General features: G+C 47.3%; 2 protein-coding genes across 3 annotated transcripts in view; one reads left to right on the top strand and one right to left on the bottom strand.

The window, feature by feature from the left end:
- Positions 1-15,314, top strand: part of LOC142310837 (protein FRA10AC1 homolog) — a 132,239-nt gene that overhangs the window by 106,145 nt on the left and 10,780 nt on the right. The gene's annotated exons all lie outside the window — the stretch shown is intronic.
- The window catches only part of PDE6C (phosphodiesterase 6C), a 94,743-nt gene continuing 82,489 nt past the window's right edge, over positions 3,061-15,314 (bottom strand). Inside the window, exon 21 of the mRNA XM_075348583.1 lies at positions 3,061-4,189. Within this exon, the coding sequence (XP_075204698.1) occupies positions 4,134-4,189 (56 nt within the window). The 3' untranslated portion in view covers positions 3,061-4,133. The remainder of the gene's footprint in view (positions 4,190-15,314) is intronic.

Raw genomic sequence — 15,314 nt, 5'->3', positions numbered from 1 at the left:
ACCCTCCACACTTATTTTTATAGATGAAGCAGGCTCGAGATGTGAGTCCTCTACAGGATGATGTTGCCCAGCGCTTGCACCATCTTTCATCTCAATAGGACAAGGAGTGGGCAAGTGCTTAGTGATGAAACCTTTGGAATCCCCACAAAGCACTTTACATCTCATTTGCATTTGAGGTGTTGTCCACAAGTGGACATACTTGTTTAATTAAGGACCCCAATAAAACCAAAAACAATGAATATTTGTCCCCTACAGCAGTGCCGTTGCCACAATATTCACTAGTGGTTGACGTGACATTGTGTCACTGTTTGGCTGCAGCCCTTACTATTTCGTAATAGCGGACATCCGCCCTTATGCGCTGCAGCCAAACGGTGACTGAATATTGGCTGCAGCAAGCATGTGACATGGGATATTTGGCGGGGATTATCCAATGTTTTTATGTAATTGGGATCCAGAATCAATTAAAGCAGGTGTTGTCTAGTAGTGGACAACTCCTTCAAGAATAAAACATTGTCTTATCAATAATAATAAGTCGATCTGAGGCGTAAAGGTATTTTTTTTTTTTTCTTCAAACATCCACTACTGTGCCATTATTAGTTAAAGGGTTTATGCCAAGTTAGGAAGATATCCCTTTTCCTATAGATAAATAAAGGATAACTTCCTCATCTCTAGGATTTGATTGCATGTACCCCACCAATTTTGAGAATGGTCTGTCAAGAGCCCCATTTAAGTGGAGCAGTAGATGACCACAGACCATAAATAAAGTGGAGATGCGCATGCATGACCTCCGCTTCGATCAGAGATGCCTCTTCAGAGCCACATTCTCTGGATCAGTTCGGTTATCCTTTCCTTTGGATGTGGAAAAAGGTGCTAATTGCTTTGACCCCACCGATTCTGAGACTGGGCCTTTGAAGAGCCCCATTTAAATGGAGCAGTAGATGACCACAGACCATGAAAAAAACGGAGATGTACATGCACGACCTCAGCTCGAATCAGAAATGCCTCTTCAGAGCCACTTTCTCGGGGTCACTCGAGTTGTCCAGTAGTTGGGCACCCAGCGATCGGGAAGTTATCCCCTTTCCTATGGATGTGCAATAAGGGTCTGATTGCTTAGACCTCCACTGATTTGGAGAATGGGTCTTTGAAGTGCCCCATTGAAATAGAGCAGTATATAACCATAGGCCATAAATAAAGAGGAGATGCACATGCACGACCTCAGCTCCAATCAAAAATGCCTCTTCAGAGCCACGTTCTCTAGATCAGTTGGGTTGTCCAGGAGTTGGACACACAGCAATTAGGAAGTTATCCCCTTTCCTATGGATGTTTAATAAGGGTCTGAATGCTTGAACCCCCACCAATTTTGAGAATGGGTCTTTTGAAGAGCCCATTTAAGTAGAGCAGTAGATGACCACAGACAATGAATAGAGCGGAGATGCGCATGCGCGACCTCAGCTCCAATCAGAAATACCTCTTCAGAGCCACGTTCTCTGGATTAGTTGGGTTGTCCAGCAGTTGGGCACCCAGCGATCAGGAAGTTATCCCCTTTCCTATGGATGTGCAATACGGGTCTGATTGCTTGGACCCCCACTGATTTTGAGAATGGGTCTTTGAAGTGCCTCATTGAAATAGAGCAGTATATCACCATAGGCCATAAATAAAGTGGAGATGCACATGCGCGACCTGAGCTCCAATCAAAAATACCTCTTCAGAGCCACGCTCTCTAGATCAGTTAGGTGATCCAGCAGTTAGAAACACAGCAATTAGGAAGTTATCCCCTTTCCTATGGATGTTTAATAAGGGTCTGATTGCTTGAACCCCCACCAATTTTGAGAATGGGTCTTTTGAAGAGCCCATTTAAGTAGAGCAGTAGATGACCACAGACAATGAATAGAGCGGAGATGCGCATGCGCGACCTCAGCTCCAATCAGAAATACCTCTTCAGAGCCACGTTCTCTGGATTAGTTGGGTTGTCCAGCAGTTGGGCACCCAGCGATCAGGAAGTTATCCCCTTTCCTATGGATGTGCAATACGGGTCTGATTGCTTGGACCCCCACTGATTTTGAGAATGGGTCTTTGAAGTGCCTCATTGAAATAGAGCAGTATATCACCATAGGCCATAAATAAAGTGGAGATGCACATGCGCGACCTGAGCTCCAATCAAAAATACCTCTTCAGAGCCACGCTCTCTAGATCAGTTAGGTGATCCAGCAGTTAGAAACACAGCAATTAGGAAGTTATCCCCTTTCCTATGGATGTTTAATAAGGGTCTGATTGCTTGAACCCCCACCAATTTTGAGAACGGGTCTTTGAAAAGCCCATTTAAGTAGAGCAGTAGATGACCACAGACAATGAATAGAGCGGAGATGCGCATGCGCGACCTCAGCTCCAGACAGAAATACCTCTTCAGAGCCATGTTATCTGGATCAGTTGGATGGTCCAGCAGTTGGACACCCAGCGATCAGGAACTTGTCTCCTTTCATATGGATTTAGAATAAAGGCCACGTCACACACCGAGATAAATATTTGGCAGATCTGTGGTTGCAGTGAAATCATGGACATATTGTTCCATTTGTACACAGCCACAAACCTGGCACTGATTGTCCACAATTTCACTGCAGCCACAGATCTGCCTCAGATTTATCTGTGTGTGTGACAGGGCCTTAAGGGTCTGATTGCTTGGACATCCACCATTTTTGAGAATGGGACTTTCAAGAGCCCCATTTAAATGGAGCAGTAGATGACCACAGACCATGAATAAAGCGGAGATGCGCATGTGCAACCTTAGCTTCGATCAGAAATGCCTCTTCAGAGCCACGTTCTCTGGATCATTTAGGTGGCCCAGCAGTTGGATACTTAGTTTTCCTATGGATGCTTAATAAGGGTCAGATTGCTTGGACCCCCACCGATTTTGAGAATGGGTCATTGAAGAGCCCTATTTAAATGGAGCAGTAGATGAGCATAGACTATGAATAAAGCAGAGATGGGCATGCACGACCTCAACTCCAATCAGGAAGCCTCTTTAGAGACACATTTTCTGGATCAGTTTGATGGTCCAGCAGTTGGACACCCCTAGATCAGGAAGTTATCCCCTTTCCAATGGATATGGACTAATTTCCCAGCTTGGCACAAGCGTTATAAATATAGAGAAATCTACTAGAAGAACACTATACTCCTTACCTATAGCTTCTATATAACGACAAGTCTATGGCTTCATTTCAATACCAACATGGTGCGAGGAGCAGTAGAAAAACATCAAACTAACCCACTGGCTTTCAATGCAGATTTTTATTGATTTATCAATAATTTGTCATTTTCTTTGCGAGAACAAAATTGAGGTAAAAACAAGTGAAAGTAAAAACCTAGTGATCCCTTTAAAGGTTGTCCCTATATAAATCAGGCCAACATTTAATGGGGGGGTTTCCACTCCGATAGGTGTTGCAGTATATCACTAGGATATGCCATCACTTCTTAGTTGGTGGAGGTTTGATTGATGAAACGCCCACTAATCCTTACAATGAAGGAGCTGCGGTGCTAGTTAAAGGAGTTGTACAGGGTTGGATAAAAGGGTCCACTTTTTGTTCCCTAAAGTGCCAAATTTTGTCTAAAAGTAGAGTTTAGTATTGAAGTGGCACTGGAACAAAAAGCAGACCTTTTTCCCAATCCTAATCCAACCCATAAAACTATGCGGATCCTTCCCAAGTTTTCCTGTGTAGCGCCATCTAGCCACTGTGCTGGGAATTGTAACACAGCTGTGTTGCAGTCCCCTCTTCTCTGTGATCCTGATACCAGAGGGGTCCCAACGACCGCATATTCCCTTCTCCTCATTAAGATTAACGTGCTCAACCGGCCAACAGTTCTTTAATGTCTGGCAATTCATATGCTGCTAGACTCACTGGTATGGCAGAACATTTGTTTTCCTTATGTATATATTACAAAATAGTTTATCATTTAGCACCCTAAGAACACAACTTCAGTAACTCCTTCTGAAGTCACCAGGGTTTAATAGCAGTTGACACCCAATACATAAAAATAGGTTCCTCACAACTATGCTAAATTCTAATCTCAGTCACCCTCCCGTCTGGGGACATTGTAGTCTTGCTCTCAGTCTCTTGGGTCCTTTCAGGGTCTTTTTACTACAAAACTGTACATGTTTTGGATTTGTTTGGTCCGTTCTCTTCACCTTCTCCATCTAAATAAAAAAACAACAAAAAAAAAGAGAATGTTAAAAGCAAGCGAAGGGTTCAGGTTACCCCCTGTGGATACAGATTTCTGAATGTATGTTTTCCTATAAATCAATTATAACACTCCTTCCCTCCTGGCAGTTTCTGCATTCTTGTCTTGACAGAATATTAACCATACACAAGTCTCATAATTCATCATCTATGTATGCGCTGACATTGAATATACCGTGATGGATGTACTTTGGCGCCAATTCTCAATTACAAAACTGCCTTATTCTGACATTAATGTGATGATAGAACCTAGATTATGTGATATTCTACTTTCAACTGATCCCAGTGTCTTCCTGCTGCTCACTGCCTGTTGTAAAGCACAATCCATATTCAGACAGGCAGTGAGAGCCATGATTTCTCTTGTTGCTAATTATCAAGAGCCTTATTCTGACATCAAAGTGATGATAGAACCTAGATTATGTGATATTCTAGTTTCAAATGGCTCCTGTGTCGTCTTGCTGCTTCACTGCCTGTTGTAAAGTGTAATCCATATTACCAAGCAGTAGTACAGGAAGAAGTTGGTGTCATTCAAGAAAAGCATGATTTTCATGCAGGACAATGCTCCATCACATGCATCCAACTACTCCACAGCGTGGCTGGCCAATAAAGGTCTAACAGATGAAAAAATAATGACATGGCCCCCTTGTTCACCTGATCTGAACCCCATAGAGAACCTGTGGTGCCTCATAAAATGTGAGATCTACAGGGAGGGAAAACCGTACACCTCTCGGAATAGTGTCTGGGAGGCTGTGGTGCCTGCTGCACGCAATGTTGATCGTAAACAGATCAAGCAATGACAGAATCTATGGATGGTCGGCTGTTGAGTGTCATCAGAAAGAAAGGTGGCTATATTGGTCACTAATTTTTATGGGTTTTGTTTTTGCATGTAAGAAATGTTTATATCTAAATTTCGTGCAGTTATATTGGTTTACCTAATGAAAGTAAACAAGTGAGATGGGAATATATTTTTATTAAGTTGCCTAATGATTCTGCACAGTAATGGTTACCTGCATAAACAGATATTCTCCTAATATAGCCAAATCTAAAGAAAACCCACTCCAAATTCCAAAAATATTAAGCTTTGATATTTTAGTCTTTTGGGTTGAACATAGTTGTTGATCAATAATAAAAAAATTAAATAATAAAAAAATTCCTCTAAAATACAACTTACCTAATAATTCTGCACACGGTGTAGATGCTGTGACAGCAATTAGCAATATGCACCCAGACTGCTCATGCCTCTGGATGCACATTGTGCCTGACAGGTTCACTTTAAATGTTTGACCCGCCATGTGCTTGGTGTGAACGGTCCATCTATGCTGACAGAGTCCCTTTAACTCTCGAGCGGAGTGCACTAAGCAAAGAGACCCTGTTTCATGGGTCAGTTATCATTCTAGATCGTTCATTGGCTGACCGCATCTTTTATGGGGACCTACAAATTATAGTTGTCTCCAGTGTGCCATTTTTAATAGCCAAACCTAGACTCCATCTGCAGTCATTATTTCACTGGTTAGTAATTAGTGTTTACATTTAAAAGTAGATTATGACCACATTAAAGGGTGTCTGTTACTACAAATGACTGTTATAACCAAAAGCGGGAGCTCTGTGCACCCTTGGTGTGACCACGCAGCTCAGTACATGTTCACTCTTTATTTTTCATTTATCATTTCCCCTTTTTCTTGATTGACAGCTCTGGCCTTACAGGAACCAGAGAAGGGTGATATTAGATGCACTACAATTAGATGGGGAGGTGCATAGAACTGCACAACCACCCCAAGGGTGCACCGAGTGGCTGTGCATGGTTTGAGCAGTCACTTTAATTGCTTATTCTTGCTAGTTAATTGGCCAATGTTTAATGTGTATACTCTGCCAAAATTAAAGTCTACTAAGGTTGACATGACCTGGCTAGCTTGACAAAGTTCTAAAAAGAAAAATTTTGTATGTTGACAATATTTTATTTCATAACTTATTGGTAATTTTGAGGGAACAGTGAAGGTGATCTCTGTAGACCTGTGCAAAAAAAATCTAGAAAATATACTGAAAATACAAAATTGCCCATACATACACGACAGCACTTCCAGGAAATGTATAAAATAGTGTGCACATTAAATTATATCGGCTCGTGTTGGATAATCATCAAGTATAACAGCATTTATAAGAGGGCCGGAGGGTTTTCTCAGAACAAATGGCATTGTGGGATATAATCTAATGATAACAAATGTATAACTGGTCAAGAAAGAGTCAACTTGATGGACCTAAATCTTTATTCAACTTGTGTTATTATATGTTAAAAACTTGTTTTTATGACTTTGTAATAGTTTTAGGTGCAATTACTGAGAATAAACAAAGCTGAACATGTCTGGAATGTGGGATAAAGTTCCTGGTATCAGAGGCTGCTCTTTCACCTCTTTTCCTATGACTGTAGAGAAGCGGTGGATGTAGAAAATCCTAAAATAACTTTATGCAAGTAGCTACAGAGACATTACAGACATAAACTGGAATTATATTATGTGGCGAGAGGGTAAAAAAAAAAGCTCACCAATAACTCCTAGGGTCCTCTGGTGCACGGAAGTGGCAGGCGTCCACCAAGTAGAGAGAAGCAATAGAAAGTTTGGCACTTTGTCTTCCTTAAAACATAGTTTTCTTTGTCGCTCCTAATTGGGAGACCCAGACAATTGGGTGTATAGCTATGCCTCCGGAGGCCACACAAAGTATTACACTAAAAGTGTAAAGCCCCTCCCCTTCAGCCTATACACCCCCCGTACTGCTACGGGCTCATCAGTTTTTATGCTTTGTGCGAAGGAGGTCAGACATCCACGCATAGCTCCACAGCTTAGTCAGCAGCAGCTGCTGACTATGTCGGATGGAAGAAAAGAGGGCCCATAACAGGGCCCCCAGCATGCTCCCTTCTCACCCCACTCTTGTCAGCGGTGTTGTTAAGGTTGAGGTATCCATTGCGGGTACGGAGGCTGGAGCCCACATGCTGCTTTCCTTCCCCATCCCTCAATTAGGGCTCTGGGTGAAGTGGGATCCCATCGGTCTCCAGGCACAGGAGACCGTGCTCCATCCACAGCTCCTGAGGACCCTGCTGGATAGGAGCCGAGTATCGTTCAGGGACCTGGCCCTGCTACTTTGAGGTACTCTGTGTCCCTGTGGGGACCGCGCACAGCAACACTCCAGCATTGCTGGGTGTGCTAGTGCACCGGGGACAGCAGCGCTGGCTGCATTTGTGCCACTATACACTTCAGCGTCGCTGAGTGTGTTTGTGTCTTTCTTCCCGCCCCCAGCCCTGCCAGTCAGGGGAAGGGCGGGACGCTGTACAGGTCGGCAGCACTGAGGGCTGGAGCATGCTTTGCATACTCCAGCCCCTCACTCTGCACAGTGGGGCACCAGTTCCCGCACTTTTCTGGGTCACGCCCACGGCTCCCTCCTCTCCCCAGGACGCTGGCAGCCATTCCTCTCAGCTCTGCTAACGCTGGAGAGGAGAGACAAGCTCAAAGAGACCCAGGCAGGAATTCTGGTGCCCACACAAACGCTTTGCGCAGGCGGTAAGCAGCACCTGTGGTGCTGGCCCCACTAGTGCAGAAGTGTATTTATAGTTTATATGATTATAGTCTATACTTTACACTGTATGGTGCACTGTTGATTTGTGGCTATATACCCTCCTGTATTGCTCAGAGGAGACAACAGCATGTCGTCCACAAATAGCAAGGGTGCCAAAGCACAGACTTACTATGCTGCCTGTGCAGCATGTACGGCTATACTGCCGGCAGGTTTCACTGACCCTCATTGTGTGCAATGCTCGGCCCCTGTGGCACTTTCTCAGCCAGAGCCTCTGCTAAGGGTGGCCCAGGGAGAACCACCTGTTGACACTGTCCAGGTGACAGGGACGGAGTTTGCAGTTTTTACTGAAAGACTTTCTGAGACTATGGCTAAGATATTAGAAGCCTTGCAGTCCAGGCCGGCATCTCAAGCCAGGGGCACTGTGGAATCATTGTCCCCTGGTTCCCCTCAGTGGGAACAGCAATGTCTTCCCGGGGTGTCCCATGGATCCCAGGGTGAGGTCTCTGACACGGACCGCAGCCCCAGACCGACTAAGCGAGCTCGCTGGGAAATCCCCTCGACCTCATCACATTGTTCAGGGTCTCAGAAGATGAAGCGGAGGTAGCTGATCAGGATTCTGATCCTGAGGCCGCTCTCAACCTTGATACTCCTGATGGTGACGCCATAGTGAATGATCTTATCGCGTCCATACATCAAATGTTGGATATTTCTCCCTCAGCTCCTCCAGTGGAGGAGTCAGCCTCTCAGCAGGAGAAATTCCGTTTCAGGTTTCCCAAGCGTACAAGGAGTATGTTTCTGGACCACTCTGACTTCAGAGAGGCAGTCCAGAAACACCGAGCTTGTCCAGATAAGCGTTTTTCCAAGCGCCTTAAGGATACACGTTACCCTTTCCCCCCTGACGTGGTCAAGGGCTGGACTCAGTGTCCCAAGGTGGATCCTCCAATCTCCAGACTGGCGGCTAGATCCATAGTTGCAGTGGAAGATGGAGCTTCACTCAAGGATGCCACTGACAGACAGATGGAGCTCTGGTTGAAATCCATCTATGAAGCTATCGGCGCGTCTTTTGCTCCAGCATTCGCAGCCGTATGGGCACTCCAAGCTATCTCAGCTGGTCAGGCGCAAATTGACGCACTCACACGTACGTCTGCGCCGCAGGTGGCGTCCATAACCTCTCAAACGTCGGCATTTGCGTCCTACGCTATTAATGCTGTCCTGGACTCTGCGACCCGTACGGCGGTTGCAGCCGTCAATTCGGTGGCAATACGCAGGGCCTTGTGGCTGCGGGAATGGAAGGCAGATTCGGCTTCCAAAAAGTGCTTAACTGGATTGCCATTTTCTGGCGACCGTTTGTTTGGTGAGAGATTGGATGAAATCATCAAACAATCCAAGGGAAAGGAAACATCCTTACCCCAGGCCAAACCAAAAACACCCCAACAGAGGAGGGGACAGTCGAGGTTTCGGTCCTTTCGGGGTACGGGCAGGTCCCAATTCTCCTCGTCCAAAAGGCCTCAGAAGGATCAGAGGAACTCCGACGCATGGCGGTCTAAATCACGCCCTAAAAAGACCGCCGGAGGTGCCGCTACCAAGGCGGCTTCCTCATGACTTACGGCCTCCTCACACCGCATCCTCGGTCGGTGGCAGGCTCTCCCGCTTTTGCGACACCTGGCTGCCACAAGTAAAAGACCGTTGGGTGAGAGACATTTTGTCTCACGGTTACAGGATAGAGTTCAGCTCTCGTCCTCCGACTCGATTCTTCAGAACATCTCCGCCTCCCGAGCGAGCCGAGGCTCTTCTGCAGGCGGTGGGCATTCTGAAGGCAGAAGGAGTGGTGGTCCCGGTTCCTCTTCAGCAACAGGGTCACGGTTTCTACTCCAACCTGTTTGTGGTTCCAAAGAAGGACGGGTCCTTCCGTCCTGTTTTGGACCTAAAACTGCTCAACAAACACGTAAGGACCAGGCGGTTCTGGATGGAATCCCTCCGCTCCGTCATCGCCTCAATGTCCCAAGGAGATTTCCTAGCATCGATCGATATCAAGGATGCTTATCTCCACGTACCAATTGCTCCAGAGCATCAGCGCTTCTTGCGCTTCGCCATAGGAGACGAACACCTTCAGTTCGCGGCACTGCCGTTCGGCCTGGCGACAGCCCCAAGGGTTTTCACCAAGGTCATGGCTACAGTAGTTGCGGTCCTCCACTCTCAGGGTCACTCAGTGATACCTTACTTAGACGATCTGCTGGTCAAGGCACCCTCTCAAGAGGCATGCCAACACAGCCTCAACGTTACTCTGGAGATTCTCCACAGTTTCGGGTGGATCATCAATTTTCCAAAGTCAAATCTGACACCGGTCCAATCACTGACATATCTTGGCATGGAGTTTCATACTCTTCCAGCGATAGTGAAGCTTCCGCTGGACAAACAGCGTTCACTACAGACAGGGGTACAATCTCTCCTTCAAGGTCGGTCACACCCCTTGAGGCGCCTCATGCACTTCCTGGGGAAGATGGTGGCAGCAATGGAAGCAGTTCCTTTCGCGCAGTTTCACCTGCGTCCTCTTCAATGGGACATCCTACGCACGTGGGACAGGAGGCCGACGTCCCTAGACAGGAACGTCTCCCTCTCTCAAGCAACCAAAGCTTCCCTTCGGTGGTGGCTTCTTCCCACCTCATTATCGAAAGGAAAATCCTTCCTACCCCCATCCTGGGCGGTGGTCACGACGGACGCGAGCCTGTCAGGGTGGGGAGCAGTTTTTCTCCACCACAGGGCTCAGGGTACGTGGACTCAGCAAGAGTCCTCACTTCAGATCAATGTTCTGGAGATAAGGGCAGTGTATCTTGCCCTAAAAGCGTTCCAGCAGTGGCTGGAAGGCAAGCAGATCCGAATTCAGTCGGACAACTCCACAGCGGTGGCTTACATCAACCACTAAGGTGGGACACGCAGTCGGCAAGCCTTCCAGGAAGTCCGGAGGATTCTGCTGTGGGTGGAAGCCACAGCATCCACCATATCCGCAGTTCACATCCCGGGCGTAGAAAACTGGGAAGCAGACTTTCTCAGTCGCCAGGGCATGGACGCAGGGGAATGGTCCCTTCACCCGGACGTGTTTCAGGAGATCTGTTGCCGCTGGGGGATGCCGGACGTCGACCTAATGGCGTCACGGCACAACAACAAGGTCCCAACATTCATGGCTCGATCTCAAGATCACAGAGCTCTGGCGGCAGACGCCTTAGTTCAGGATTGGTCGCAGTTTCAGCTTCCTTATGTGTTTCCTCCTCTGGCTCTGTTGCCCAGAGTGTTACGCAAGATAAGGGCCGACTGCCGCCGCGCCATCCTCGTCGCTCCAGACTGGCCGAGGAGGTTGTGGTACCCGGATCTGTGGCATCTCACGGTCGGCCAACCGTGGGCACTGCCAGACCGACCAAATTTGCTATCTCAAGGGCCGTTTTTCCATCTGAATTCTGCGGCCCTCAACCTGACTGTGTGGCCATTGAGTCCTGGATCCTAGCGTCTTCAGGATTATCTCAAGAGGTCATTGCCACTATGAGACAGGCTAGGAAACCAACGTCCGCCAAGATTTCCTCCCTAAGGTGGTATCCCCTTTTCATCTCAATCAGGACATCTCCTTACCCTCGTTTTGTCCTCATCCAGTTCACCAATGTGAAAAGGATTTGCACTTGTTAGATCTGGTGAGAGCACTCAGACTCTACATTTCTCGTACGGCGCCCCTGCGCCGCTCCGATGCACTCTTTGTCCTTGTCGCTGGCCAGCGTAAAGGGACACAAGCTTCCAAATCAACCCTGGCTCGGTGGATCAAGGAACCAATTCTCGAAGCTTACCGTTCCTCGGGGCTTCCGGTTCCCTCAGGACTGAAGGCCCATTCTACCAGGGCCGTGGGAGCGTCCTGGGCCTTGCGACACCAGGCTACGGCTCAGCAGGTGTGTCAGGCAGCTACCTGGTCGAGCCTGCACACTTTCACGAAACACTATCAGGTGCATACCTATGCTTCGGCAGATGCCAGCCTAGGTAGGCGAGTCCTTCAGACGGCAGTTGCCCACCTGTAGGACGGAGCCGTTACGGCTCTATTATGAGGTATTATTTACCCACCCAGGGACTGCTTTTGGACGTCCCAATTGTCTGGGTCTCCCAATTAGGAGCGACAAAGAAGAAGGGAATTTTGTTTACTTACCGTAAATTCCTTTTCTTCTAGCTCCAATTGGGAGACCCAGCACCCGCCCCTGTTTTTGTATACACATGTTGTTCATGTTAAATGGTTTCAGTTCTCCGATATTCCTTCGGATTGAATTTACTTTAAACCAGTTTATAATTTTTTCCTCCTTCTGGCTTTTGCACCAAAACTGATGAGCCCGTAGCAGTACGGGGGGTGTATAGGCTGAAGGGGAGGGGCTTTACACTTTTAGTGTAATACTTTGTGTGGCCTCCGGAGGCATAGCTATACACCCAATTGTCTGGGTCTCCCAATTGGAGCTAGAAGAAAAGGAATTTACGGTAAGTAAACAAAATTCCCTTCTTCTTTGAAATTCAACATGCTTAAATCCATTAAAAACATTTGGGTCCCCATAGTTCAGGCCACACTGGCCCCTGCCTTCGTTTCGGAATAATTATTACTCGTCAGCCTATGAGTAAGGATTATTCCAAAATGCATAAGGCAGGGGCCAGTGTGGCCTAAACTATGGGAACCCATATGTGTTTAATGGATTTATGCGTTTTGGAATAATCCTTACTCATGAGCCTATGAGTAAGGATTATTCCAAAACACGTAAGCAGGCGCTAGTGTGGCCTGAACAATAGGGACCCATATGTTTTTAATGGATATATGCGTTTTCGGAATAATCCTTACCCATAGGCCTATGAGTAAAGGGGGCTTTACACGCTACGACATCGCTAATGCGAACTCGTTGGGGTCACGGAATTGGTGACGCACATCCGGCTGCATTAGCGATGCCGTTGCGTGTGACACCGATGAGCGATTTTGCATCGTTGCAAAAACGTGCAAAATCGCTCATCGGTGACATGGGGGTACATTCTCAAATATGGTTACTGCAGCAGTAACGAGGTTGTTCCTCGTTCCTACGGCAGCACACATCGCTCCGTGTGACACCGCAGGAACGAGGAAGCTCTCCTTACCTGCCTCCCGGCCACAATGCGGAAGGAAGGAGGTGGGCGGGATGATACATCCCGCTCATCTCCGCCCCTCAGCTTCTATTGGGCGGCCGCTCAGTGACGTCGCTGTGACGCCGCACGGACTGCCTCCTTAGAAAAGAGGCGGTTCGCCGGTCACAGCGTCGTCGCCGGGCAGGTAAGTATGTGTGACGGGTCTGGGCGATGTTGTGCGGCACGGGCAGCGATTTGCCCGTGTCGTGCAACAGATGGGGGCGGGTACCCACACTAGCGGGACCGATATCGCAGTGTGTAAAGCCCGCTTTAGGCTTATTCTGAAACGCGCAAGGCAAGAGCTGGTGTGGACTAAACTATGGGGACCCATATGTTTTTAATGGATTTATGTGTTTCGGGATAATCCTTACCCATAGGTCTTTGAGTAAGGATTATTCCAAAACGTGTAAGGCAGGGACCAGTGTGGCCTGAACTACAGTAGAAGGTTATTACTAACATAATATTAAGGCTGGGGCCACACTGGGCACTACTGCGATCCTCGCATGGATCTCTGCTCACACTGGCAGCACAGCGGGAGCCGAGTGTCATGCGAGTCACACTGCGACTGAGGTCTGATCTTGTGATCGAACCACAGCTGCGAGGGGCGGACCAGCGCTGAGGAGGGGAGGGAAGGATTTATCTCCCTCTCTCCTCAGTTGCCGGCTATTGACAGTCTCGCCCTGCACTCGCGGAACACCGGTATAGTGCGAGTGCAGTGTGATTTTTCTCGCCCCATAGACTTGAATGGGTGCAAGAGAAACAAGGATCGCATTACAGTCACAGCATGCTGCGATTGTTTTCTCAGTCCGACACATACGTTAATATTGGTTTTGAGTGGAATGCGATGTTTTATCGCATTGCACTCTCCGATTTTCATGCCGTGTGTCTTAAGGTAGATAGTCGATCCAGTTTTTGGAGTCGGGAAGGAATTTTTTTCCCCTATGGGGAAAATTGGCTTCTACTCTGTGGGTTCTTGCCTTCCCCTGGTTCAACACTTCAGAACATGTCACTAAAAATAGGCTGAACTAGATAGACTTAAGGTCTTCCTTCAAGCCTTAGAAACTACTATGTTACTATGACCCATATGTTTTTAATGGATTTATGCTTGTTGAATGTCAAATAAAGCTATGTTTTAAGGAAGACAAGGCGCTGGACTTTCTATTGCTTTTTTATAAACTGGAATTGTTTATGCATCTCAGACTCATTAAGAGCAGTATTGAACCCATGTAAGGCTGGGGACACACGGGGATTACTGCGATCCCCTTGCATGACACTCGACTCACGCTAGAAGTACAGCAGAGCCGAGTGTCATGCGAGTGTCCCTGCGACTGAGGTCCGATCATGCGAGCGGACCTCAGCTGCAGGGGGCGGGCCAGCACTGAGGCGGGGCGGGCCGGGCCGGCATGGAGGAGGGGTGGGAAGGGATTTCTCTCCCTCTCTCCTCCGTAGCCGGCTATTGCCATTCTCGCCCTGCACTTGCGGTACACCGGTGTACCACGAGTGCAGTGCGATTTTTCTCTCGCCCCATTGACTTGAATGGGTGCGAGAGAAAAATTATCGCATTACAATCGCAGCATGCTGCGATTGTTTTCTCAGTCCGATTAGGGCTGAGAAAATAATCGCTCATGTGCGCTGACACACAGGCTAATATTGGTCCGAGTGGAATGCGATTTTTTTTTTTTTTTTTATCGCTCTCCACTTTCACCGTTTTTCTCGCCGTGTGTCTTAGGGCTACATGTGAGACTGGGATGTTATGTCCGTAATATGCAGAGCTAAACGCAGGTAAACCATTGACCTTTGATTAACGTTTAAAAGGTGTAAAATGTGTGCAATATCTGTTCGTGGTTTGCAGCTTTTAGAATCACAGGGATTTTTTATTATAGTCTATATGGCAGGGTTCCCCAACTCCAGTCCTCGAGGGCCGCCAACAGTGCATGTTTTCAGGATTTCCTTAGCATTGCATGGGTGTTGGAATCATCAACTGTGCAGGTGATTAAATTATCACATGTGCAATACTAAGGAAATCCTGAAAACATGCACTGTTGGCGGCCCTTGAGGACTGGAATTGGGGACCTATGCTATATGGCATGATTGTCCATAGACTATAATAGTTCAAGTAAAAAGATGTGGTGCACACTCAGCATGGTAGGAAAGTGCTGGTGTAACTGGGTAATCCAAGTGTATATACGAAAATCAACCGCACTCACATGGAGAACATGCTGAGTTTTTATTGGTGCTAAAAATATTAGGGTTGGAAACAATGTTTGGTACGGAGACAAAGAAGCAACAGGTAACGGAAGCTTCAACCTTTCCGGGTCTTTGTATATGGCGACTATTTCATAGAGTACAATG

This window comes from Anomaloglossus baeobatrachus, chromosome 5, assembly GCF_048569485.1.
Source record: "Anomaloglossus baeobatrachus isolate aAnoBae1 chromosome 5, aAnoBae1.hap1, whole genome shotgun sequence".
In the NCBI taxonomy this organism is placed as follows: Eukaryota; Metazoa; Chordata; class Amphibia; order Anura; family Aromobatidae; genus Anomaloglossus; species Anomaloglossus baeobatrachus.
Note: the sequence above shows the minus strand (reverse complement) of the source record. Positions and strands in the feature narration are given on the sequence as shown.